General features: G+C 47.1%; 1 protein-coding gene across 1 annotated transcript in view; it reads right to left on the minus strand.

Annotated features, from left to right (window-relative positions):
* Nucleotides 1-6192: 6192 nt before the first annotated feature.
* The window catches only part of LOC141108701 (adrenodoxin-like), a 38995-nt gene continuing 19170 nt past the window's right edge, over nt 6193-26017 (minus strand). Inside the window, exons 2-4 of the mRNA XM_073600570.1 lie at nt 15052-15179; nt 12436-12565; nt 6193-6930 (exon numbers count right to left, since the gene is read on the minus strand). Coding sequence (XP_073456671.1) covers nt 6813-6930; nt 12436-12565; nt 15052-15179 — 376 coding nt within the window. The 3' untranslated portion in view covers nt 6193-6812. The remainder of the gene's footprint in view (nt 6931-12435; nt 12566-15051; nt 15180-26017) is intronic.

The raw sequence follows: 26017 nt of genomic DNA on the forward strand, positions 1-26017 counted from the left end.
GTTGTACTCCCCCTAGTATGTATGATGCATATTCTTAGCCCCCAAGTGCATAACTGTACATTTATCAACATTAAACCTAATTTAAACCTCAATTAGACAGAGCATTGAGGTTGGCTTGTAAGGTGGAGACATCCTGTAAGGAGATTATTCCACTGCATAGCTTAGTGTCATCTGTAAAGAATGAAATGGTACTTTTAATCCCAAAAAGTTGCAGTCATTTTTAAAAAGTTTCCTGCGGTAATTCGATGTGACTTAGAGTCCCATGAAAGTTGCAAGCAATTTGCACAACAATGGGGTCACAGTCCTGTGAACCAAGACTTAAGGTGCTCTGTTTCTAAAGCAAGTTAGTTTTCCTCTCTAAGATGGTCTGGTCCACCAGTGGTTGAGTTGCTGTTTGTGTTCCAGTAAATGCCAAACTCACCCAAAACATTCATTCTGATTCAGTCCTGAAAAGCTGGAAATGAACATCTGGGATGTTTGAGACAACTGAATTTGGTGCAAGAAGTGTTCTTCAAAGCTGCACAAAATGCATAATTATATGCGCACAACTTCTTATACACCAGTACAGGGCTGGTTTGTAACTGGGCAATGACATAGAAAGTGATTACAGCATGTGGGGGTTATGTAGTAGTGATTAATATTTTTTTTTTTAAATGGTGTGAATTTTCCCTTAATATTCCTACCAGACCACAAAGGATGGCCAGAAAAGTTCAGCTAGCTTTCAGCCCCCTTTCCTGTAGTATGCATCCCCCTTCCCATAGCGTGCAGCCTGCTTCCTGTAATGTGCACCCCTCCTTCCTGTACCATGCAGCCCCCCTTCCTGTAGCGTGCAGCCCCCCTTCCTGTAACGTGCAGCCCCCTTTCTGTAGCATGTAGCCCTCTTCCTGTAGCATACAGCCCCCTTTCTGTAGTATGCACCCCCATTCCCTGTAGTATGCAGCCCCCCTTCCTTTAGTGTGCACCCCCTTCCTGTAATGTGCGCCCCTCCTTCCTGTAGCGTGCATCCCCCTTCCTGTACCATGCAGCCCCCCTTCCTGTAGCGTGCAGCCCCCTTTCTGTAGCATGTAGCCCTCTTCCTGTAGCATACAGCCCCCTTTCTGTAGTATGCACCCCCCCTCCCTGTAGGATGCAGCCCCCTTCCTGTACCATGCAGCTCCCTTTCCTGTAGCGTGCATCCCTCCTTCCTGTTGTCTGCAGCCCCCTTCCTGTAGCATGCATCTCCCCTTCCTGTAGTGTGCAGATCCCTTCCTGTAGCATGCAACCCCCCTTCCTTTAGCATACAGCCCTCCTTCCTGTAGCATACAGCCCCCTTTCTGTAGTGTGCACCCCCCTTTCCTATAATGTGCACCCCTCTTTCCTGCACCGTACAGCCCTCCTTCCTGTACTGTGCATCCTCCCTTCCTGTAGCATACAGTCCCTTTCCTATAGTGTGCACCCCTCCTTCCTGTAGTATGCAGCCCCTTTTCTTATACAGTGCATATACTACATTCTGTAGTGTGCACACCCTTCTGTAGCCTGAAGCCCCCTGTCTATATTGTGCAGCCCCCTCCCCCCTTCCTGTAGCATGCAGCCCCCTTCCTGTAGTGTGCGCCCCTCCTTCCTGTATCTTGCAGCACCCTTCCTTTAGTGTGACCCCCTTCCTGTAATGTGCGCCCCTCCTTCCTGTAGCGTGCAGCCCCCCTTCCTATAGTGTGCAGCCCCTCTTCCTGTAGTGTGTACCCCCTTCCTGTAGCGTGGAGCCCCCTTCCTGTTGCGTGCAGCCCCCCTTTCTGTAGCGTGTACCCCCTTCCTGTAATGTGCGCCCCTCCTTCCTGTAGCATGCAGCCCCTTCCTGTAGCATGCACCCCCTTCCTATACCATGCAGCCCCCCTTCCTGTACCATGCAGCTCCCTTTTCTGTAGCGTGCCTCCCTCCCTCCTGTTGTCTGCAGCCCCTGTCCTGTACCATGCACCCCTCCTTCCTGTAGTATGCAGCCCCTTTTCCTATACAGTGCAGCCGCCCCCCCCCCCATTCTGTAGTGTGTACACCCTTCTGTAGCCTGAAGCCCCCCTGCCTATATTGTGAAGCCCCCTCCCCCTTCCTGTAGCATGCAGCCCTCTTCCTGTAGTGTGCGCCCCTCCTTCCTGTATCGTGCAGCCCCCTTCCTTTAGTGTGCACCTCCTTCCTTTAATGTGCGCCCCTCCTTCCTGTAGCGTGCAGCCCCCCTTCCTATAGCATTCAGCCCCCCTTCCTGTAGTGTGCACCCCCTTCCTGTAGCATGCAGTCCCCCTTCCTGTAGCATACACCCCCTTTCTGTAATGTGCGGCCCTCCTTCCTGTACCATGCAGCCCCCCCTTCCTGTAGCGTGCAGCCCCCTCTTCCTGTAGCATGCACCCCCCTTCCTGTAGTATGCACCCCCTTCCTGTTGCGTGCACCCCCCTTCCTATACCATGCAGCCCCCCTTCCTGTACCATGCAGCTCCCTTTCCTGTAGCGTGCCTCCCTCCTTCCTGTTGTCTGCAGCCCCCTTCCTGTAGCATGAATCTCCCCTTCCTGTAGCATGCAGTCCCTTTCCTATAGTGTGCACCCCCCTTTCCTGTAAAGTACACCCCTCCTTACTGCACCAAAAAGCACTCCTTTCTGTAACCTCCCTTCCTGTAGCATGCAGCCCTGTCCTGTACCATGCACCACTCCTTCCTGTAATATGCAGCCCCTTTTCCTATACAGTGCAGCTGCCCCCCCATTCTGTAGTGTGCACACCCTTCTGTAGCCTGAATCCCCCCTGCCTATATTGTGCAGCCCCCTCCCCCCTTCCTGTAGCATGCAGCCCCCTTCCTGTATTGTGCGCCCCTCCTTCCTGTATCGTGCAGCTCCCTTCCTTTAGTGTGCACCCCCTTCCTGTAATGTGCGCCCCTCCTTCCTGTAGCATGCAGCCCCCCTTCCTATAGCATGCAGCCCCCTTCCTGTAGTGTGCACCCCCTTCCTGTAGCGTGGAGCCCCCTTCCTGTTGCGTGCAGCCCCCCTTTCTGTAGCGTGCACCCCCTTCCTGTAATGTGCGCCCCTCCTTCCTGTACCGTGCAGCCCCCCTTCCCGTAGCGTGCAGCCCCCCTTCCTGTAGCATGCACCCCCCTTCCAGTAGTATGCACCCCCTTCCTGTAGCGTGCACCCCCTTCCTATACCATGCAGCCCCCCCTTCCTGTACCATGCAGCTCCCTTTTCTGTAGCGTGCCTCCCTCCCTCCTGTTGTCTGCAGCCCTCTTCCTGTAGCATGAATCTCCCCTTCCTGTAGCATACAGTCCCTTTCCTATAGTGTGCACCCCCCTTTCCTGTAAAGTGCACCCCTCCTTACTGCACCAAAAAGCACTCCTTTCTGTAACCTCCCTTCCTGTAGCATGCAGCCCCTGTCCTGTACCATGCACCCCTCCTTCCTGTAGTATGCAGCCCCTTTTCCTATACAGTGCAGCCGCCCCCCCCCCCATTCTGTAGTGTGCACACCCTTCTGTAGCCTGAAGCCCCCCTGCCTATATTGTGAAGCCCCCTCCCCCTTCCTGTAGCATGCAGCCCCCTTCCTGTAGTGTGCGCCCCTCCTTCCTGTATCGTGCAGCCCCCTTCCTTTAGTGTGCACCTCCTTCCTTTAATGTGCGCCCCTCCTTCCTGTAGCGTGCAGCCCCCCTTCCTATAGCGTTCAGCTCCCCTTCCTGTAGTGTGCACCCCCTTCCTGTAGCGTGGAGCCCCCCTTCCTGTAGCATGCAGTCCCCCTTCCTGTAGCATGCACCCCCTTCCTGTAGCGTGCACCCCCTTCCTGTAATGTGCAGCCCTACTTCCTGTACCATGCAGCCCCCCTTCCTGTAGCGTGCAGCCCCCTCTTCCTGTAGCATGCACCCCCCTTCCTGTAGTATGCACCCCCTTCCTGTTGCGTGCACCCCCCTTCCTATACCATGCAGCTCCCTTTCCTGTAGCGTACCTCCCTCCTTCCTGTTGTCTGCAGCCCCCTTCCTGTAGCATGAATCTCCCCTTCCTGTAGCATACAGTCCCTTTCCTATAGTGTGCACCCCCTTTCCTGTAAAGTGCACCCCTCCTTACTGCACCAAAAAGCACTCCTTTCTGTAACCTCCCTTCCTGTAGCATGCAGCCCCTGTCCTGTACCGTGCACCCCCCCTTCCTGTAGTATGCAGCCCCTTTTCCTATACAGTGCATCTGTCCCCCCCCCCCATTCTGTAGTGTGCACACCCTTCTGTAGCCTGAAGCCCCCTGCCTATTTTGGGCAGCCCCCTCCCCCCTTCCTGTAGCATGCAGCCCCCTTCCTGTAGTGTGTGCCCCTCCTTCCTCTATCGTACAGCCCCCTTCCTTTAGTGTGCACCCCCTTCCTGTAATGTGCGCCCCTCCTTCCTGTAGCGTGCAGCCCCCTTCCTGTAGTGTGCACCCCCTTCCTGTAGTGTGGAGCCCCCCTTCCTGTAGCATGCAGCCCCCCTTTCTGTAGCGTGCACCCCCTTCCTGTAATGTGCACCCCCCTTCCTGTACCATGCAGCCCCCCTTCCTGTAGCGTGCAGCCCCCCTTCCTGTAGCATGCACCCCCCTTCCTGTAGTATGCACCCCCCTTCCTTTAGCGTGCACCCCCCTTCCTATACCATGCAGCCCCCCTTCCTGTAGCATGCCTCCCTCCTTCCTGTTGTCTGCAGCCCCCTTCCTGTAGCATGAATCTCCCCTTCCTGTAGTGTGCAGATCCCTACCTGTAGCATGCAACCCCCCTTCCTTTAGCATGCAGCCCTCCTTCCTGTAGCATACAGCCCCCTTTCTGTAGTGTGCACCCGTCTTTCCTGCACCGTACAGCCCTCCTTCCTGTACTGTGCATCCTCCCTTCTTGAAAAAAACAATGCAGCGCTAAACATAAAGGTCAGGATTGGGTAATCCACACATATGTGACTATCAACCGTGCAGCGTGATAGTGTAATAACCAAATATAGAAAAATAAAAACAATATTGTGGTAAGTCCATGTCCATATAAATGTCCAATTACGTGAACATTCTGGTCATATAAATGTCCAACAAAAGTGAACGGTATAGGTGTTGGATGGGTGAAAGGTTTCTCAGGGGTGCTAAGTGGTTCACAGAGGTGGTGTTCCAGTACTCAGTATCCACAGAAAAAGATATATGGAGCAAATACGCTTACCGGAACAGATGGACACGTTTGCCGTACGGCTAGGTGTCATACAGGCTTATGGATCAATTGATCCAGATAGGTGCTCAATAAAGAGGCTTATGTGGCAGGTTCCACTGGTTCCTTTGCGGCAATGGTAAACGGCCTGAGGACGGCAGATGTTCCAAGTCCAATTGTAGACACTTCTCCGACAGGTGTATATAAAGGAGATACACCCTTCACATAGCCACCATAGGGACATGAAAAAGGAAGAAAAGGCCCCACATAGTGCTTAAATCCGAGTAAAACAGGTTCCTTTCCTATAGTGTGCACCCCCCTTTCCTGTAAAGTGCACCCCTCCTTACTGCATCAAAAAGCACTCCTTTCTGTAACCTCCCTTCCTGTAGCCTGCAGCCCCTGTCCTGTACCGTGCACCCCTCCTTCCTGTAGCAGGCAGCCCCTTTTCCTATACAGTGCAGCCGCCCCCCCCCCCCCCCATTCTGTAGTGTGCACACCGTTCTGTAGCCTGAAGCCCCCCTGCCTATATTGTGCAGCCCCCTCCCCCCTTCCTGTAGTGTGCACCCCCTTCCTGTAATGTGTTCCCCTCCTTCCTGTACCGTGCAGCCCCCCTTCCTGTAATGTGTGCCCCTCCTTCCTGTACCGTGCAGCCCCCCTTCCTGTAATGTGTGCCCCTCCTTCCTGTACCGTGCAGCCCCCCTTCCTGTAATGTGTGCCCCTCCTTCCTGTACCGTGCAGCCCCCCTTCCTGTAATGTGTGCCCCTCCTTCCTGTACCGTGCAGCCCCCCTTCCTGTACCGTGCAGCCCCCCTTCCTGTAATGTGTGCCCCTCCTTCCTGTACCATGCAGCCCCCCTTCCTGTAATGTGCGCCCCTCCTTCCTGTACCGTGCAGCCCCCCTTCCTGTACCGTGCAGCCCCCCTTCCTGTAATGTGTGCCCCTCCTTCCTGTACCGTGCAGCCCCCCTTCCTGTAATGTGCGCCCCTCCTTCCTGTACCGTGCAGCCCCCCTTCCTGTACCAGACTAGGCTACATGACATATCTCACACTGAGACCTCCTGCTACAGCTCCTCCAAAATGTATATAACATTATTTTATTTTTGAAAAAAAGTGTACAATGAATCAAAAACAGAAACCAGTAAATTTAGTTTATATATTTCAGTCCAGGAATTAGATTGTGATCCTGGATGATTCCTGAACAGATATAGTGCCGTCCTTTTGGGAAGAAAAACAGATGAAATCATTGTCAAGGGGGGCTACTGTGATCTGTGAGCGGTAATAAAGACCGCAAAATGTACATTTATATATTACTTACGATGCATTTAACATGAAAAAATATGCTAGGTCTGCTTTAAGAACACAATGTAACATAGCAGCAATACATTTACAGGTGCCATGCTTTATATTTAACATGTTATAATAAATCATAAATCCGTTATTAAAAAAAAAAAATTATGTAATAAAGTTAATCCCCATTACAGATCACTGAGGATATTCAGTTTGAGTCTTGGTCTTGTATCCCATTGAAGTATTTGTTCTGATCGGGTGAAGTGTCTCCATGTATCATGTGAGATTTTTAGCTTGTCTTCTGTATTTAAAATACGTCCACATTAGTGGTTCATATTACAAAATATTGCTACATTCACTATAATATAACAGATGATGATTCATATCATTGTATATCATTGTTTGCTCTGTTGTCCCACCACCTCTCCTCTTGCATCAGCCACGTCTCTAGGCACACGAACCGTCAGCCCATCAATGGCTTTTGTCATACAGACCTGGCAGCCAAGACGAGACCTGTAAAGTTATAACACACACCACAGAATCAATTTTGGGGAAAACATTTTTTTTTTTTTATTCATTTGACCACCAATGTACGGAGCATTCTTCCCACTGGCCACCAATGTAAGGAGCATTCTTCCCACTGATCACCAATGTAAGGAGCATTCTTCCCACTGTTTACCAAGGATCATTCTTCCCACTGACCACCAATGTAAGGAACATTCTTCTCACTGACCACCAATGAAAGGAACATTCTTCTCACCAGTGGCGTTGCTAGGGGGTGGCTTTTGGGGCTATAGCCCCGAATCTGGGGCCCATTGCCCCGAGTCTCTGCAGGGGTCCCCAAGGGGAGGGGAGGCTCTCTGGGACCCTGATGTAAGTGGGGGGCTCTCTGGGGACCCTAATGCAAGGGGGAGGCTCTCTGGGGACCCTGATGCAAGGGGGAGGCTCTCTGGGGACTCTGATGTAAGGAGGAGGCTCTCTGGGGACCCTGATGCAAGGGGGAGGCTCTCTGGGGACCCTGATGTAAGGGGGGGCTCTCTGGTGACTCTGATGTAAGGGGGGCTCTCTGGGGATATATATACACACACGTATATTACTGTATATACATGTGTATGCCCGCTCAAGCGTATGACTTTCTTTACTACGTTGGTATGGGCTCTAGCCCCAGATCTTATGTAGACCTAGTAACACCCCTGCTTCTCACTGACCACCAATGTAAGGAGCATTCTTCCCACTGATCACCAATGTAAGGAGCATTCTTCCCACTGATCACCAATGTAAGGAACATTCTTCCCACTGATCACCAATGTAAGGAACATTCTTCCCACTGATCACCAATGTAATTTTCACAAAAAATAAATCCACAGAGGTGATCAAATACCACCAAAAAGCTCTATTTGTGGGGAAAAAAAAGGACACAAATTTTGTTTGGGTACAGCGTCGTACTTAAATTGTCAGATTTGTTAAATTGTTTAATTGTCAGTTAAAGTGATGCAGTGCAAGCCCATATACTCACCAATCGGACTCTGTCGCCTCCCTTCTCCTTAGGGAGGGGAACCTGGCAGGGATGTCCTTTGTCCCCGGCCCTATTTGCCCTCACCCTGGAACCCCTCGCTGCCCATATTAGGAGGGATCCTGAAACCAAAGGCATAAAGGTAGGCCCATTGGAAGAAAAATTGTCCTTATATGCGGATGACTCTTTGCTATACCTGGCTGATGCCTCAGCTTCCTTGAAAGCCGCCTTGGTCCAGTTTGATACCTTCAGCTGTTACTCTGGAATCCGTATCAACTGGGACAAATCGGTACTATTCCCGCTCCACCCGTCACTGCCCCGGGCTGACACTCATACTCCTCTTCGTTGGGTGGAGGAGTTTACATATTTAGGAGTTAAAGTTGGCCCCACGACGGGAGGCTACCTGGATAGGAATGTTCTCCCGGTGTTGGACCAATTAACTAAAAGATGCACTACCTGGTGCAGTCTCGCCCTCACTCCAGTGGGCAGGGGGAATGATATATCTGCCCAAACTACTATACTTTTTCCGACAAACCCCCACCCCTATTCCCCATTCCTTTTTCCGGAAACTTGACAGTATTGTGGCAAACTTTGTTTGGGGGGGCAGGCCCCCCGAGTGGCAAGGCGTACTTTTTAACGTCCCCTTTCCCGTGGGGGCTTGGTCCTTCCAAATTTCCTCATATACTACTGGGCGGCGGTTTTGGTGACGGTCAGGGGGTGGTTCTCCCAGCCTAGACAGAATCCGGCAGTCACCCTAGAGGCGTCAATCCTCAGATCATATGCAGCTCTTTCCAAACTGGTTTTCAGGGGCTGTAGGGTGCATCCCTGTGTAACGGGACCCATGAGGACTACTATAGGGGTGTGGCAGTCGCCCAGGGCAAAAGGAAGTAATCTGGACAGCTGTCTCCCCCCATACTCCGTTATGGGGCAACCCCCACTTCCTTAATTGGACACAGTGCCTGACCCTGCGGTCTGGGCTAAACGGGGAATACTGACACTGAAACAGGTGATGCCAGATATCGTGACAATCCAGGAATTGAGACGAACCTATGACCTCCCCCGCCCCTTCCAGTTCAGATACTGTCAACTCCGACATGCCCTTACCTCACAATTTCCTAACCCAGTCACCCTAGAGTCGGACTCGATTGAGAGACTCCTCATCTCGGGAGTGATGGGGAAACCTTTATCCTCCCTCTATTTATACCTCATGGTAGCTCATGATACAGACACCTCGGTCACTCTGGGAAAATGGAGGGAGGGCATTCCTAATCTGGATGAGGACATTTGGGAGGAAATTGTCTCAGCATATATTCCCTCTATGATTGCCTCTAGAGACCACTTCTTACAATTGAATAGGGCATACTATACCCCACAGAGACTTTTCAAAATATACCCCTCCCTCAGCCCGCTGTGTACAAGATGTTCCCTCGACCGAGGCTCGTTCTTCCATATGGTTTGGTCTTGCCATAAGATTCGCCCCTACTGGCAGTCAGTGGCGGAAGCCCTGACAGAGATATGTGGAACTGACATATCACTGGACCCCCTCCTTTTCCTGCTTAGCTACCTGGGTGACGTGGAGGGGGATAGGTATACCAAATTGTGCATGACCTTCACCCTTTTTTATGCTAGGCGAGAGATCCTCCTGAGATGGAGGAGAGTGGAACTTCCTACAAGATCCTCATGGCAAAACACAATACACAAGGTCCTACCACTCTACAAAATAACGTATGAAAGCAGAAACTGCCCAGCTAAATACGTCAAAATCTGGTCAAACTGGGTTGACGCATGCGGTTGGCATTTATTGGATGGTATAATAATGACTGATTACACTAAGAATCAGCGGAGGTTGACTGATCCTGGGCCTTCTTTCCCTCTCTCCCTCCTTTTCTCCCCCCCCCCCCCCCCGACTCACTCTAACCCCCTCCTTCCCTCCCCTCTTACTCCCCCGGATTTGGAGGATGGGGCCACAGTAGGGTAGCTGTTGGTATGTATTTTCCACAGTCTCCTCCTTGAATTATTAAATGACTTTAAAGAATGTACATTTATCTATATGAACCCTGAATACACTTTGTTTATTCATATACCAAATACTACCATGTGACGTGTAATGATGTGCAAATCTGTACTTAATATTCTGTAATTGCATTGTTGGTACATTTATTTTCTAAACAAAATAAAAACTTTTTTCTGTTAAAAAAAAAGTGATGCAGTGCCGTATCGCAAAAAAATGGCCCAGTCATTAAGGGGGAAAATCCTTCCGGGGCTGAAGTGGTTAATGAATTCTTGTTCTATGAGCTCCAATAGTCAGTGAAGACAGTGCAAGGCCTTGCATTTAGAACATTGCTGTTTATTACTCTTAAAGGGGACACGTTTCTGGTATCTATAGTACATTATCTCTCATTAGGATCAAAGGTATTATAGGCCGACCCGGGGGCCCTCTTTAAGCAGAAATATTCCCTTTATCCACCAATAGCTTCCTTAAGAGACTCATTTTGTTACTGTGTATATTGTTACCATTCACTAGTCATTACTAAGACCCCTTTCACACTGAGGCAGTTTTCAGGTGTTTTAGCGCTAGAAATAGCGCCTGAAAACTGCCTCTCATTCAGTGCAATGAGTGCTTTCACACTGGGGCTGTGCACTTGCAGGACGTTAGGAAAAGTCCTGCGAGCAGCATCTTTGAGGCGGGTTGGGAGCGCTGTAAATAGTGCTCCCAAAAGGCCCATGCCCATTGCAGTGAATGGGCAGCGCTTCCAAAACGCCTGAAAAGCGATTCGGAAGCGGCTGTAACCTGCTCTTGGCTGACGAATCTCCATTTAAATCTCTCCTCTTGAGTAAGTAAAATCTGAGAGAGTTAAAAACTACTTGCATTGTGTCTGAGTGTTATTTAAAAGGTATACACAATATGTCTGAACCTAGAGTGTCAGAAGGGCTGGAAAGTTTACAGGGTCAAAGCTGCACAGAAGAACATGCTGCTACAAGCAACTCCCTAGGGGGTAGTGCTACATAAGCAACATTCTTCCCACTAACCACCAATATAAGGAGCATTCTTCCCACTGACCACCAATGTAAGGAGCATTCTTCCCACTGACCACCAATATAAGGAGCATTCTTCCCACTGACCACCAATTTAAGGGAAAGGGGGGCTTCTTTGCTGACTAACATTATAAGGGTCCTTCTTCTGTAAGATGGGCACATCTTAACTGACCACTAATATAAGTGGGTACTTCATAATTGGTCCCCAATGTAAGGGGGCACTTCTCCACTGACAACCAATGTAAGGGGGTACTTCACTGATTACCAATATACTGTATAGGCACACTTCTCCACCAACCACCAAGGTAAGAGTACCCTTCTCCTCCCTTTTTCCAATGACCACCAATGTAGAAGGCATTTCACCACTGACTGCCCCCCCTCCTTTCCCCCCCATGTAAGGGGATATTTTTTTTATTGGCCACCAATGTAAGAGGGCCCTTCACCAATGACCACCAGTATAGAGGTATTCTTCTCCACTGACCATAAAGGTAGGAGGGCCCCCTCCTCTGAGCACAAATGTAAGAGGACACTACTGCACTGACCACCAATGTAAGAGGGATCCTTCTTCACTGACCACCAATGTAAGGGGACCCTTCTCCTATGACTACCAATGTAGTGGGGATCCTTCCTCACTGACCACCAACTTAGGGGATTCTTCTCCACTTACCACCAATGTAAGGGATCATGTCTCTGCTGACCACCGATAAAGGAGTCACTTCATCACTTACCACCAATGTAATAAAGCCTTTTTCCAATGACTATCAATGAAGAAGGCATTTTACCACTGACCCCTCCCAATGTAAGGGGACACTTTTCTATTGATCACCAATGTAAGTGGGCCCTATACTCATGACCCCCAGTATAGGGGGATTCTTCTCCACTGACCCTAAATGTATAGGGACCCTCCTCCATTGAGCACAAATATAAAAGGGCACTTCTGCACTGACCACCGGTGTAAGAGGGCATTTCTTCACTGACCACCAATAAAAAGGACCCCTTTCCACTGACCACCAATGTAAAGGGACTCTCCTTAACTGACCACAAATGTAATCTGGCACTTTAAAGACCCACAATGTAATGGGGCCCTTGTCTACTTACCACCAATGAAGGAGGCATGTTTCCACTGACCACCAATAAGTGGACCCTTCTTCACTGATCACCAACATAGGTCTTCTCCAATGACCACCAATGTAAGGGGCTCTACTCCGCTCACCACAAATGTGATCTGCCAATGACCACCAATGTAAAGAGACATTACAATATTCAATGTCCACATTTTTTTCTGGCCACTATTTGTTTAATTTTATGATTACAACTGAAAATGATAGAGTTGGGGGTTTTAACACATGACCCACAAAGATGTAAAATAAGCTAGGCCTACATTTGCACAGTGGATTGTCTTCATAGTAGAGGTTGCCTCCACTTAAGGCTCTGAAAAGGAAAATAGCAGAAGTGGTGCAGATAGTTACCTGTCTGTCAGTCCAAAAGCTAAATCCAGCATGTCCATCTCCTCATCTGATATGGGACTCAACTGGTCAAAATGCTTCTGGTCGAATATCAAGTGACAAGTAGAACAGGCGAGAGTTCCTTCGCAGGCCCCTTATGGAACAGAGCAGGAATCATCACTAGTTAATAAATTGGTAATTAAATGCAATAAAATAAAACATCTTGTGTTCTAGAGCAGGGGTCTCCAAACTTTCTAAACAAAGAGCCAGTTCACTGTCCTTCAGGCTTTAGGGGGGCCAGACTGTGGCCATTGGGCATAAACAATGCCCCATCATTGGTTTTAGTTGGAGGAATAGTGCCGCGCTGTTGGTATGAGTGAAAGGAATAATGTCCCATCTATTAACCCTATCAATATCGGATTGACATCGATGGTGTCAGTGGGAGGAATAGTGCTCCATCATTGGTGTTAGCTGGGGGAAAAGTGTCCCAAGGCCCAGGTAAATTAAAGCGAAGGGCCGAATCTGGCCCATGGGCTACAGTTTGGAGACCCCTGTTCTAGATGTGCAACCTGTGACCTCATTGTTGTAGTGAAGCCACAAGTGTCATCATGTCCTGTAGGCCTTTTGCTGCAAGTCAACTATTTGTTCAAACACAGCGGTTGGGCCACCGATGGCCTGATGCATTTTTTTTTTAATACCCCATTGTGCGATTTCCTACAGCTCTGTATAGCCACCCATAGGCATGGATAAGTGAAGACAGCTGTACACTGCTATGCAAGGCTGTTAGCTTAAAGTAGCGCACCGACGCAATGCCCCCAAGCGCAGGCACTTACTAAAGAGGGGTATTGTAATTACAAAATTTGTTGCCCACATATTGTAATTGCCCATTTTTTGCCCACATAATGTAATGGCCCATTTGTTGCCTACATATTGTAATTACCCATTTGTTGCCCTCCTGTCTTGATTACTCATTCTACGGTGAATGGATTCCCAATGTTCGCAAACACCACCCACCCTTTCCCCTTGCAAAACACCATTGTCCTGATGTTGAGGGACAAGGGCCTCTTCCCCACTTCAATGTGCCCCAAAAAAAAAAAAAGAGTGATGTAAGTAGTAAAATGAGGGCCCTATGGTGGAATCTGGAAGTCCCCTTTATAATCGGGGGAATATGTTATTCATTCCCTCCCAGGAGAATGAGTACAGGGGTATATTAGCATCCCCATACCAACTCCCATAAAGAGCTAAAAGTAAAATGAACACCAAGTTAAAAATCTAATGAAGTTTAATAATGTCCCCAGAAGTAACTCCATCCCAGCATTCAAGTAAAGTCTATCACGATGACTCGTTGCCCAACGTTCTGTCGTGTTGCACTCATGGTGATAAATAAAAATTGCCAGGTTTTGGTAGTTGAAATTTACTGTCAGGAACCCCAGGTAAGGTCATTGACCATATTACGGCAATGATGTCACCTGGGATTCCAGCAGTCTTTTCTGTAACCTGAAATCTGTCATTTAGTGGGCAGGAATGCAACAAGCAACCTGAATTCTGACACTGCTGACTTCAATAGGGTTCGGATTCGAGTGCAGTGTAAAAAATGACAAATTCCTAGGTTTGGTCATTTAAATTTACTGTCGTGAAACCCAGGAAAGGTCATTGATCAGAGGCCTCACCTGGGATTCCCCTCAGTAATCCCTCAGCCTGGAAGCCGTCATTTAGTGGCAGGAGTGCAGCATGCACAGCCCACTGGAATTCTGACACCATTGACTTCAATAGGGTTCAGATTCTAATGTGGTGTGTACCTCCCACTCATAAACTGACACTAATACCTAAAGCAGGGGTCTCCGAAATTTCTAACCGGGGGAGCTAGTTTACTGTCCTTGGGACTTTAGGGGGGGGTAGACTGTTGCCATTGGGAGTAGATAAGGCCCCGATGTAAGTGGGAGGAATTGTGCCCCATCACTGGTGTCAGTGGGAGGAATTGTTCCCCATCAATAGTGTCTTTGGACCCAATTGTTGCCCCCCATCGTTGGTGTCATTGGGAGAAATTGTTCCCCCATCGTTGGTGTCATTGAGAGGAGTTGTGCCCCATCATTGGTGTTAGTGGGAGGACTTGTGCCCCATCGTTGGTGTCATTGGGCCCAATTGTTGGTGTTATGGGGGAGGAATTATGTCCCATCATTGGTGTTATGGGGGAGGAATTGTACCCCATCATTGGTGTTATGGGGGAGGAATTGTACGACATCATTGGTGTTATGGGGGAGGAATTGTGTCCCCTTATTGGTGTTATGGGGGAGGAATTATGCCCCATTGTTGGTATCAGTGGAGGAAATAGTGCCCCAGGGGCCGAATAACAGCAAGCAAAGGGCCACATCTGGCCCCCCGGGGCGGTATGGAGACCACTGGACTATAGCGATGTTCAGATTCGAGTTTGATATTGTTGCTGGTTTTCAGCCTGTTCAGCTGAACTGCCACCAAATCAGCTCTAAAATTTTAGATTTCCCCTCACGTTCTGTCTTGGTAATCATAACCATCGGGAATAATACAGAAGGCAAATTTCCCAGCAGGGACATAGAAAGTAATCTAACCCTTCCACACTCTACAGGCCTCTGCATACACCATAAGAATATTCCTGTGTCTTACCAAATCCATCAATGTTCAAATTGTGACGGATGACCACTTCTAATAGACTCTCCCCTTCCTTCACTGTTGCTGTCAGAGTTTCTCCATTGCGATTTATGAAATTCACCGTTAAATTCTCATTTGTGGATCTACATGTCAAACATAGAAAAGAGTTCCAGACTACCCATTCATTGAACAGAATTTCAGGATTATAAACATGAATAATCATAAATATACTGTATACTGATCGCTATAGATATATACTGATTGTTATTGATATATACTGATTACTATAAATATATACTGATCGATTGTTATAAATATATACTGATACTGTTCTACTGTAGACATATACTGATCGCTATAGAAATATATTGATCGCTATAGATCTATAGTGCCTTGCAACAGTATTCACCCCCCTTGGCAATTTTCGTGTTTTGTTGCCTCACAACCTGGAATTAACATGGATTGTTTGAGGATTTGCATCATTTAATTTACAGAACATGCCCACAACTTTGAGCCTGGTTTCACACATGTGCGGTGCGAATTGAAGCTCAGGTTTCACTGGGGAGATAACAATCTCCTGTTCAACGGATTCATTGCGTTTTTGCTCAGGATTAGAGAGCAGGGAGAGGGGGAGGGAGGGGGGGGAGAGGGGGAGGTGTAGTGAGGAGAAAGAGAAAATCCTTGTTCAGAACGCAATGCATCTGCGAATCAGATGCGTTCCCATAGGAGATAATAGGCTTGTAGTTCGCACCGCAATGCCCAAAAAACGCACACGTTTTTTGTGCAATGCGCAGTGCGAATGCAACGCACATATGTGAACCAGATACATTCATATGAATGTATTTTAAAATGTCCTGCGAATTAGATGCGGTGTAAGCCACATCTAATTCGCATAGGTGTGAACCCGGGCTGAAGATTTTTTTTTTTTTATTGTGAAGCAAACAACAAATAGGACAAAATAACAGAAAACGTCAATGTGCATAACTATTCACCCCCTAAAGTCAATACTTTGTAGAGCCACCTTTTGTGGATATCACAGCTCCAAGTCCCTTTGGATAAGTCTCTATGATCTTGCCACATCTTACCACTGGGATTTTTGCCCATTCCTCTTTGTAAAACTGCTCCAGCTCCTTCAGGTTGGATGGTTTGCGCTTGTGAACAGCAATCTTTAAGTCTGACCACAGATTATCTATTGGATGGAGTTCTGGGCTTTGACTAGGCTATTCCAACATATTTACCCGTTAAACATTTTCCCCTTAAACCACTCAAGTGTTGCTTTAGAAGTGTGTTTGGGGTCATTGTCCTGCTGGAAGGTGAACCTCCGTCCTAGCCTCAAATCACACACAGAGTGGTACAGGTTTTGCTCAAGAATATCCCTGTATTTATCACCATCCATCTTTCCCTCAACTCTGACCGGTTTCCCAGTCCCGACTGCTGAAAAACACCCCCACAGCATGATGCTGCCACCACCATGTTTCACTGTGGGTATGGTGTTCTTTGGGTGGTGTGATGTGTTGGGTTGGGGCCAGACATAGCGTTTTCTTTGATGGCCAAAAAATTAATTTTTTTGTCTCATCAGACCAGAGCACCTTCTTCCATACATTTTGGGAGTCTCCCACGTGCCTTTTCACAAACTCAAAACGTGCCATTTTGTTTTTTGCTGAAAGTAATGTCTTTCTTCTGGCCACTCTGCCATAAAGCCCAACTCTATGGAGCGTACGGCTTATTGTGGTCCTATGTACAGATACTCCAGTCTCTGCTGTGGAACTCTGCAGCTCCTCCAGGGTTACCTTAGGTCTCTGTGCTGCCTCTCTAATTAATGCCCTCCTTGCCCGGTCTGTGAGTTTTGGTGTGCGGCCGTCTCTTGGCAGGTTTGCTGTTGTGCCATGTTCTTTCCATTTTGTTATGATAGATTTGATGGTGCTCCTAGGGATCATCAACAATTTGGACATTTTTTTAACCTAACCCCGACTTATACTTCTCAACAACATTGTCCCCTACTTGTTTGGAGAGTTCCTTGGTCTTCATGGCAGTGTTTGGTTAGTGGTGCCTCTTGCTGCAGCCTCTGGGGCCTTTCAAAAAGGTGTGTCTATGTAATGACAGATCATGTGACACTTGGATTGAACACAGGTGGACATCATTTCACTAATTATGTGACTTCTGAAGGTAATTGGTTGCACCAGAGCTTTTTATGGGCTTCATAACAAAGGGGGTGAATACATACGCACATGCCAATTATCAGTTTTTTATTTCTGAAAAATAGTTTTATGTATATATTTTTCTAATTTTACTTCACCAACTTAGACTCTTATGTTCTGATCCATCACATATAATTCAGATTAAAAAAAAAAACATTGAACTAAAGGCTGTAATGTAACAAAATAGGTATAAAGCCAAGGGGGGTGAATACTTTTGCAAGGCACTGTATACTGATCGTTATAGATACATCCTGATTGTTATAGATTCATACTGATTGTTATAGATATATATTGATCACTATAGATATATACTGATCGCTATAGATATATAATGATTGATATACTGCAGATATATACTGATCATTATAATTATATACTGATGGCTATATACTGTATACTGATTGTTATAGATAGTTACTGATCGCTAAAGATATAAAGTGCTGTGCAAAAGTTTTAGGCAGGTGTGAAGAAATGCTGTGAAGTAAGAATGCTTTAAAAAAAATCTCAATTTTAATTGTTTATTTTGATCAATTTATAAAATGCAAAGTGAGCGAACAAATGAAAAATCAAATCAATATTTGGTGTGACCACCCTTTGGCTTAAAACCAGCATCAGTTCTTACACTTGTACAAAAGTCAGGGATTTTTTGGAATTAGGGTCAGGTGTGATTATTCAATTATACCAAGCAGGTGCTAATGATCATCAATTTCATATGTAGGCTGTTTAGTCATTAACTGAAACAGAAACAGCTGTGTAGGAGGCTTAAAACTGGGTGAGGAGCAGCCAAACTCTGCTACTAAGGTGAGGTTGTAGAAGACGTTTTTGTCACAGGTCATACACCATGGCAAGACTGAGCACAGCAACAGGATAAAAGGTAGTTACAGTGCATCCGGAAAGTATTCACGGCGCTTCACTTTTTCCACATTTTGTTATGCACAGCCTTATTCCAAAATGCATTACATTCATTATTTTCCTCAAAATTCTACAAACAGTACCCCATAATGATAACGTGAAAAAAGTTTGAAATCTTTGGAAATTTATTAAAAATAAAAAACAAATAAAATCCCATGTACAGAAGTATTCACAGCCTTTCCTCGATATTTTGTTGAAGCTCCTTTGGCACCAATTACAGCCTCAAGTCTTTTTGAGTATGATGCTACAAACTTGGCACAACTATTTTTGGGCAGTTTCTCCCATTTTTCTTTGCAGGAACTCTCAAGCTCCACCAGGTTGGATGGGGAGCGTCGGTGCACAGCCATTTTCAGATCTCTCCAGAGATGTTCAATCAGGTTCAAGTCTGGGCTCTGGCTGGGCCATTTAAGGACATTCACAGAGTTGTTCTGTAGCCACTCCTTTGTTATCTTGGCTGTGTGCTTAGGGTCGTTGTTTTGCTGGAAGATGAACCTTCGCCCCAGTCTGAGGTCCAGAGCGCTCTGGAGCAGGTTTTCCATCAAGGATGTCTCTGTACATTGCTGCATTCACCTTTCTCTCGATCCTGACTAGTCTCCCAGTTCCTGCTGCTGAAAAACATCCCCACAGCATGATGCTGCCACCACCATGCTTCACTGTAGGGATGGTATTGGCCAGGTGATGAGCGGTGCCTGGTTTCCTCCAGACATGACACTTGCCGTTCAGGCCAAAGAGTTCAATCTTTGTTTCATCAGACCAGAGAATTTTGTTTCTCATGGTCTGAGAGTCCTTCAGGTGCCTTTTGTAAAACTCCAGGCGGGCTGTCATGTGCCTTTTACTGAGGAGTGGCTTCCGTCTGGCCACTCTACCATACAGGCCATGCTCTGACATGCACTGTTATCTGTGGGACCTTATATAGACAGGTGTGTGCCTTTCCAAATCATGTCCAATCAATTGAATTTACCACAGGTGGACTCCAATCAAGTTGTAGAAACATCTCAAGGATGATCAGTGGAAACAGGAGGAACCTGAGCTCAATCCTGAGTGTCATGGCAAAGGCTGTGACTACTTCTGTACATGGGATTTTTTTGTTTTTTATTTTTAATAAATTTGCAAAGATTTCAAACAAACTTCTTTCACGTTGTCATTATGGGGTATTATTTGCAGAGTTAATTTTTAGGAAAATAACGAATTTAATCCATTTTGGAATAAGGCTCTAACATAACAAATTGTGGAACAAGTGAAGCGCTGTGAATACTTTCCAGATGCACTGTATACGGCATCAGCAAGGTCTCTCCCAGGCAAAGATTTCAAAGCAGACTAGGGTTCAAGATGTGCCGTTCAAGCTCGTTTGAAGAAGCACAAAGAAACAGGCAATGTTGAGGAGTGTAGACAGTGGTCAGCCAAGAAAAGAGAGCGGAATTCCAGCCATTTCTGTGTTTATTAAAAGTCAGCAGTGTATCTGACCATTAATAATGAAATACTCACCTGTCCCACAATCCAGCGATGCAGCCACCTGGAACCTCGCCTCTCCCCGGTGCCATCACTAGTGTGGGCACCCGGCTGTAACAGCTTGCGGCTTCAGAGCGGGGGTGCGCACATTGCCTGCGCATCCTGAATGGCTGGGCAATCTTCTGGGACCTGTGACATGTCCCAGAAGATTGCAGGGAGGGAGGGGGAGAGGAGAAATTCAGTGGGAGCTGGGTACCTTTTAAAAGTAGGTACCCCGTCCTCGCTTCGGCAGGACATATACTAAAAAAAAAAAAAAAAAAAAAAAAAAAAAAAAAAAAGTAGGTACCCCCCCAAACAAAATGGCATGCCAAATGTGGCATGTCAGGGGGTCAGGAGTCCTTAAAGCGGAAGTTCCACTTTTGGGTGGAACTCCACTTCAATGTAGCAGATGAAAGGCACAATCATGCTTCCTTCCCTTCCACATTGGAAGATGCCCAGCAGTGCCATCAGCACAGACCTGGGGGAAACCAGTGGGAAAGCAGTGGCGTCACTAGGGTTGGTGTCACCCGGTGCGGAAAAAAAAAAAAATCGGTGTCACCCCCCTCCACCAACTATAGTTCGCCCTCAGTACAGACCCCCCTCTCTCAGTATAGACCCCCCCCCCCACTAAGCACAGATCTTCCTCCCGCAGTATAGATCCCCCTCCCTCAGTACAGACTAGAGGTGCGCATCTTCACTGGTCTCACAATTCGATTGAAATGCGATTATCCGGTCAACGATTCGATTTGATTCGATTCCACGATGCATCACGATTACCGACGATCTTCCACTTCTGCTTGGGCCTCCTAGGTGGCCCTTCCCCCCTGCAATATTCTGGGACACATCACAGGTCCCAAAAGATTGCCCGGCTGTGCAGGACAGCGCAGTGAGACATGCGCACCCGGCTGTGAAGCTGCAAGCTGTCACAGCCAGATGCCCACAGTAGTATTGCCAGCGCCGTGGACAGGTGGGGGAGAGAAGGGAGGGTTCAGGTGGCCACCTCGCTGGATTGTGGGACAGGTGAGTGTCTTTCTATTAAAAGAAGATACACTTTTTTTTTTGTAGCTGCTGACTTTTAATAAACAAAAAAATTTACTGGAACTTTGAATTAAAAATAACCTCACTCCCTTAACCACTTCAGCCCCCGGAAGATTTGGCTGCTGAATGACCAGGCCATTTTTTGCGCTTCGGCACTGCGTTGCTTTAGCTGACAATTGCGCGGTCGTGCGACGTTGTACCCAAACAAAATTGACGTCCTTTTTTCCCCACAAATAGAGCTTTCTTTAGGTGGTATTTGAACACCTCTGCGGTTTTTATTTTTTGCGCTATAAACACAAAAATGCAACAATTTTGAAAAAAACAATATTTTTTACTTTTTGCTATAATAAATATCTCCATTTTTTTCAAGGAGGACAAAAGGGATCACTGGTGCTCAATTAGGGGAGATGGGGGTCCTGGCGCTTAGTGGGGGGAGATGGGGGAGATTAGTGGGGAGAGATGGGGGGGTCCTGGGGCCTAGTGGGGAGAGATAGGAGGCTCAAGTGATTAGTGATGGGAGATAGGGGTCCTGGTGCCTAATGGGGGCAGTTTGGGGGCACTGCCAGTCAGTGGGGGAGGGGGGGGGCACTGGTGCTCCTTAATCCATATGGAATCCTGTAGAAGAATCATCCCCCTCTCACTTTTCTTGTCTGCTGATTTTTCTCATCTGAAGGGATGCCAGTGCAGTGATAGCTCAGACGATCTCACAAAAGAAAACTTCCTCTGCCCACTTCTCTGCCAGGCTCTGACTGATGACATCATCTATTGCAGAACCCAGCAGAGGAAGTTTCCTTTTCTGCCAGTTTTTGATTACTTCGCTGAGCTATCACTGCATGCAGTGGCATAGCGTGGGGGGTGCAGGGGGTGCCGTGGCCCCGGGCGCGACATTTAGGGGGGCGCCAGTATGTGTCACTGGCTGCCTCCTCCTAATTTTAAATTTCTGTGTCCCCCGCGCTCCGGCCGTCATGTTCAGTGTCCGGCGCCCTGTGATTTGGCGCATGGGGGTCATGTGAGGCGTAGGGCTGGCCTGTCCGCGATCGCTCCTGAAGTCCCGCCTCTGCACATGACCTCCATACGCCCTATCACTACTGCGCAATGTAAGAAAGCAGCTGCTGTCTTCTCCTCCTATCCTCTGGACTGATGCAGATCAGCCAGACACGAAGGTGAGTGAGACTCCCTCGTGACAGTCATGTTACTGGACCCGGGGGGGGGGGGATAGAGAGAGAGAGAAGGTCATTTAGTGTAGTATGGTGGTCAGTTAGTGTAGTATGTGGTCAGTTAGTGTAGTATGGTGGTCAGTGTAGTGTAGTATTGTGGTCAGTGTAGTATAGTGGTCAGTGTAGTATGGTGGTCAGTGTAGTATGGTGGTCAGTGTAGTATAGTGGTCAGTGTAGTATGGTGGTCAGTGTAGTATGGTGGTCAGTATAGTGGTCAGTGTAGTATGGTGGTCAGTGTAGTGTAGTATGGTGGTCAGTGTAGTATAGTGGTCAGTGTAGTATAGTGGTCAGTGTAGTATGGTGGTCAGTGTAGTATAGTGGTCAGTGTAGTATAGTGGTCAGTGTAGTATGGTGGTCAGTATAGTATAGTGGTCAGTATAGTATAGTGGTCAGTGTAGTGTAGTATGGTGGTCAGTGTAGTATGGTGGTCAGTGTAGTATAGTGGTCAGTGTAGTATGGTGGTCAGTGTAGTATGGTATGGTGGTCAGTGTAGTATAGTGGTCAGTATAGTATGGTGGTCAGTGTAGTATGGTATGGTGGTCAGTGTGGTCGACAGTGTAGTACAGTGGTCAGTTAGTGTAGTATGTGGTCAGTTAGTGTAGTATGTGGTCAGTTAGTGTAGTATGGTGGTCAGTTAGTGTAGTATGGTGGTCAGTTAGTGTAGTATGTGGTCAGTTAGTGTAGTATGTGGTCAGTTAGTGTAGTATGGTGGTCAGTTAGTGTGTTATGGTGGTCAGTTAGTGTGGTATGGTGGTCAGTGCACTGTGGTATGGTGGTCCGTGTAGTGTAGTATGTGGTCAGTTATTATAGTATGTGGTCAGTTATTATAGTATGTGGTCAGTGTAGTGTAGTATGGTGGTCAGTTAGTGTAGTATGTGGTCAGTTAGTGTAGTGGTCAGTGTAGTGGACAGTGTAGTTTGGTGGTCAGTGTAGTATGTGGTCAGTTAGTGTAGTGTGTGGTCAGTTAGTGTAGTATTGTGGTCAGTTAGTGTAGTATGGTGTCACTTAGTGTAGTATGGTGGTCAGTGTAGTGTAGTATAGTGGTCAGTGTAGTATGGTGGTCAGTATAGTATGGTGGTCAGTGTAGTATGGTATGGTGGTCAGTGTAGTATAGTGGTCAGTATAGTGTAGTATGGTGGTCAGTGTAGTATGGTATGGTGGTCAGTGTAGTATAGTGGTCAGTATAGTATGGTGGTCAGTGTGGTCGACAGTGTAGTACAGTGGTCAGTTAGTGTAGTATGTGGTCAGTTAGTGTAGTATGGTGGTCAGTGTAGTGTAGTATGGTGGTCAGTTAGTGTAGTATGTGGTCAGTTAGTGTAGTGGTCAGTGTAGTATGGTGGTCAGTGTAGTGGACAGTGTAGTTTGGTGGTCAGTTAGTGTAGTATGTGGTCAGTTAGTGTAGTATGTGGTCAGTTAGTGTAGTGTGTGGTCAGTTAGTGAAGTATGGTGGTCAGTTAGTGTAGTATGGTGGTCAGTTAGTTTAGTAGGGTGGTCAGTTAGTTTAGTATGGTGGTCAGTGTAGTGTAGTATAGTGGTCAGTGTAGTATGGTGGTCAGTGTAGTGTAGTATGGTGGTCAGTGTAGTGTAGTATGGTGGTCAGTGTAGTGTAGTATGTGGTCAGTTAGTGTAGTGGTCAGTGTAGTATGGTGGTCAGTTAGTGTAGTGTGTGGTCAGTTAGTGTAGTATGGTGGTCAGTGTAGTGTAGTATGGTGGTCAGTGTAGTGTAGTATGGTGGTCAGTGTAGTATGGTGGTCAGTGTAGTATGATGGTCAGTGTAGTGTAGTATAGTGGTCACTGTAGTATGGTGGTCAGTGTAGTATGGTGGTCAGTGTAGTGTAGTATGGTGGTCAGTGTAGTGGTCAGTGTAGTATGGTGGTCAGTGTAGTGTAGTATAGGGTCAGTGTAGTATGGTGGTCAGTGTAGTGTAGTATGGTGATCATTGTAGTATGGTGGTCAGTGTAGTATGGTGGTCAGTTAGTGTAGTATGGTGGTCAGTTAGTGTAGTATGGTGGTCGGTTAGTGTAGTGGTCAGTGTAGTATGGTGGTCAGTGTAGTGGACAGTGTAGTATGGTGGTCAGTTAGTGTAGTATGTGGTCAGTTAGTGTAGTGTGTGGTCAGTTAGTGTAGTATGTGGTCAGTTAGTGTAGTGTGTGGTCAGTTAGTGTAGTATGGTGGTCAGTGTAGTGTAGTATGGTGGTCAGTGTAGTGTAGTATGGTGGTCAGTGTAGTGTAGTATGGTGGTCAGTGTAGTATGATGGTCAGTGTAGTGTAGTATAGTGGTCACTGTAGTATGGTGGTCAGTGTAGTATGGTGGTCAGTGTAGTGTAGTATGGTGGTCAGTGTAGTGTAGTATGGTGGTCAGTATAGTGGTCAGTGTAGTATAGTGGTCAGTGTAGTGTAGTATAGTGGTCAGTGTAGTATGGTGGTCAGTGTAGTGTAGTATGGTGATCAGTGTAGTATGGTGGTCAGTGTAGTGTAGTATGGTGGTCAGTTAGTGTAGTATGGTGGTCAGTTAGTGTAGTATGTGGTCGGTTAGTGTAGTGGTCAGTGTAGTATGGTGGTCAGTGTAGTGGACAGTGTAGTATGGTGGTCAGTTAGTGTAGTATGTGGTCAGTTAGTGTAGTATGGTGGTCAGTTAGTGTAGTATGTGGTCAGTTAGTGTAGTATGTGGTCAGTTAGTGTAGTGGTCAGTGTAGTATGGTGGTCAGTGTAGTGGACAGTGTAGTATGGTGGTCAGTTAGTGTAGTATGGTGTCAGTTAGTGTAGTATGGTGGTCAGTGTAGTGTAGTATGGTGGTCAGTGTAGTGTAGTATGGTGGTCAGTGTAGTATGGTGGTCAGTGTAGTGTAGTATCGTGGTCAGTGTAGTGTAGTATGGTGGTCAGTGTAGTATAGTGGTCAGTGTAGTATGGTGGTCAGTGTAGTATGATGGTCAGTGTAGTGTAGTATAGTGGTCACTGTAGTATGGTGGTCAGTGTAGTATGGTGGTCAGTGTAGTGTAGTATGGTGGTCAGTGTAGTGTAGTATGGTGGTCAGTATAGTGGTCAGTGTAGTATGGTGGTCAGTGTAGTGTAGTATGGTGGTCAGTGTAGTGGTCAGTGTAGTATGGTGGTCAGTGTAGTGTAGTATGGTGATCAGTGTAGTATGGTGGTCAGTGTAGTGTAGTATGGTGGTCAGTTAGTGTAGTATGGTGGTCAGTTAGTGTAGTATGTGGTCGGTTAGTGCAGTGGTCAGTGTAGTATGGTGGTCAGTGTAGTGGACAGTGTAGTATGGTGGTCAGTTAGTGTAGTATGGTGGTCAGTTAGTGTAGTATGGTGGTCAGTTAGTGTAATATGGTGGTCAGTTAGTGTAATATGGTGTCAGTTAGTGTAGTATGGTGGTCAGTGTAGTGTAGTATAGTGGTCAGTGTAGTATGGTGGTCAGTGTAGTGTAGTATGGTGGTCAGTGTAGTGTAGTATAGTGGTCACTGTAGTATGGTGGTCAGTGTAGTATGGTGGTCAGTGTAGTGTAGTATGGTGGTCAGTGTAGTGTAGTATGGTGGTCAGTGTAGTATGGTGGTCAGTGTAGTGTAGTATAGTGGTCAGTGTAGTATGGTGGTCAGTGTAGTGTAGTATAGTGGTCAGTGTAGTATGGTGGTCAGTGTAGTGTAGTATGGTGGTCAGTGTAGTGTAGTATAGTGGTCACTGTAGTATGGTGGTCAGTGTAGTATGGTGGTCAGTGTAGTGTAGTATGGTGGTCAGTGTAGTGAAGTATGGTGGTCAGTGTAGTATGGTGGTCAGTGTAGTGTAGTATAGTGGTCAGTGTAGTATGGTGGTCAGTATAGTGGTCAGTGTAGTATGGTGGTCAGTGTAGTGTAGTATAGTGGTCAGTATAGTATGGTGGTCAGTGTAGTGTAGCATGGTGGTCAGTGTAGTGGACAGTGTAGTATAGTGGTCAGTATAGTGGTCAGTGTAGTGTAGTGGATAGTATAGTGGTCAGTGTAGTGGTCAGTATAGTGTAGTGGTCAGTGTAGTGTGTAATGGTCAGTAAAGGAATCAGGTTGGTCATTGTTGAAATCAAGTAGATTAGTGTAGTGGTCAGTATAGGAATCAGGTAGGTCAGTACTATTGTATTTGAAGTGACTTGGGGAG

The sequence above is a fragment of the Aquarana catesbeiana genome, linkage group LG09 (assembly GCF_042186555.1).
Source record: "Aquarana catesbeiana isolate 2022-GZ linkage group LG09, ASM4218655v1, whole genome shotgun sequence".
Taxonomy (NCBI): domain Eukaryota; kingdom Metazoa; phylum Chordata; class Amphibia; order Anura; family Ranidae; genus Aquarana; species Aquarana catesbeiana.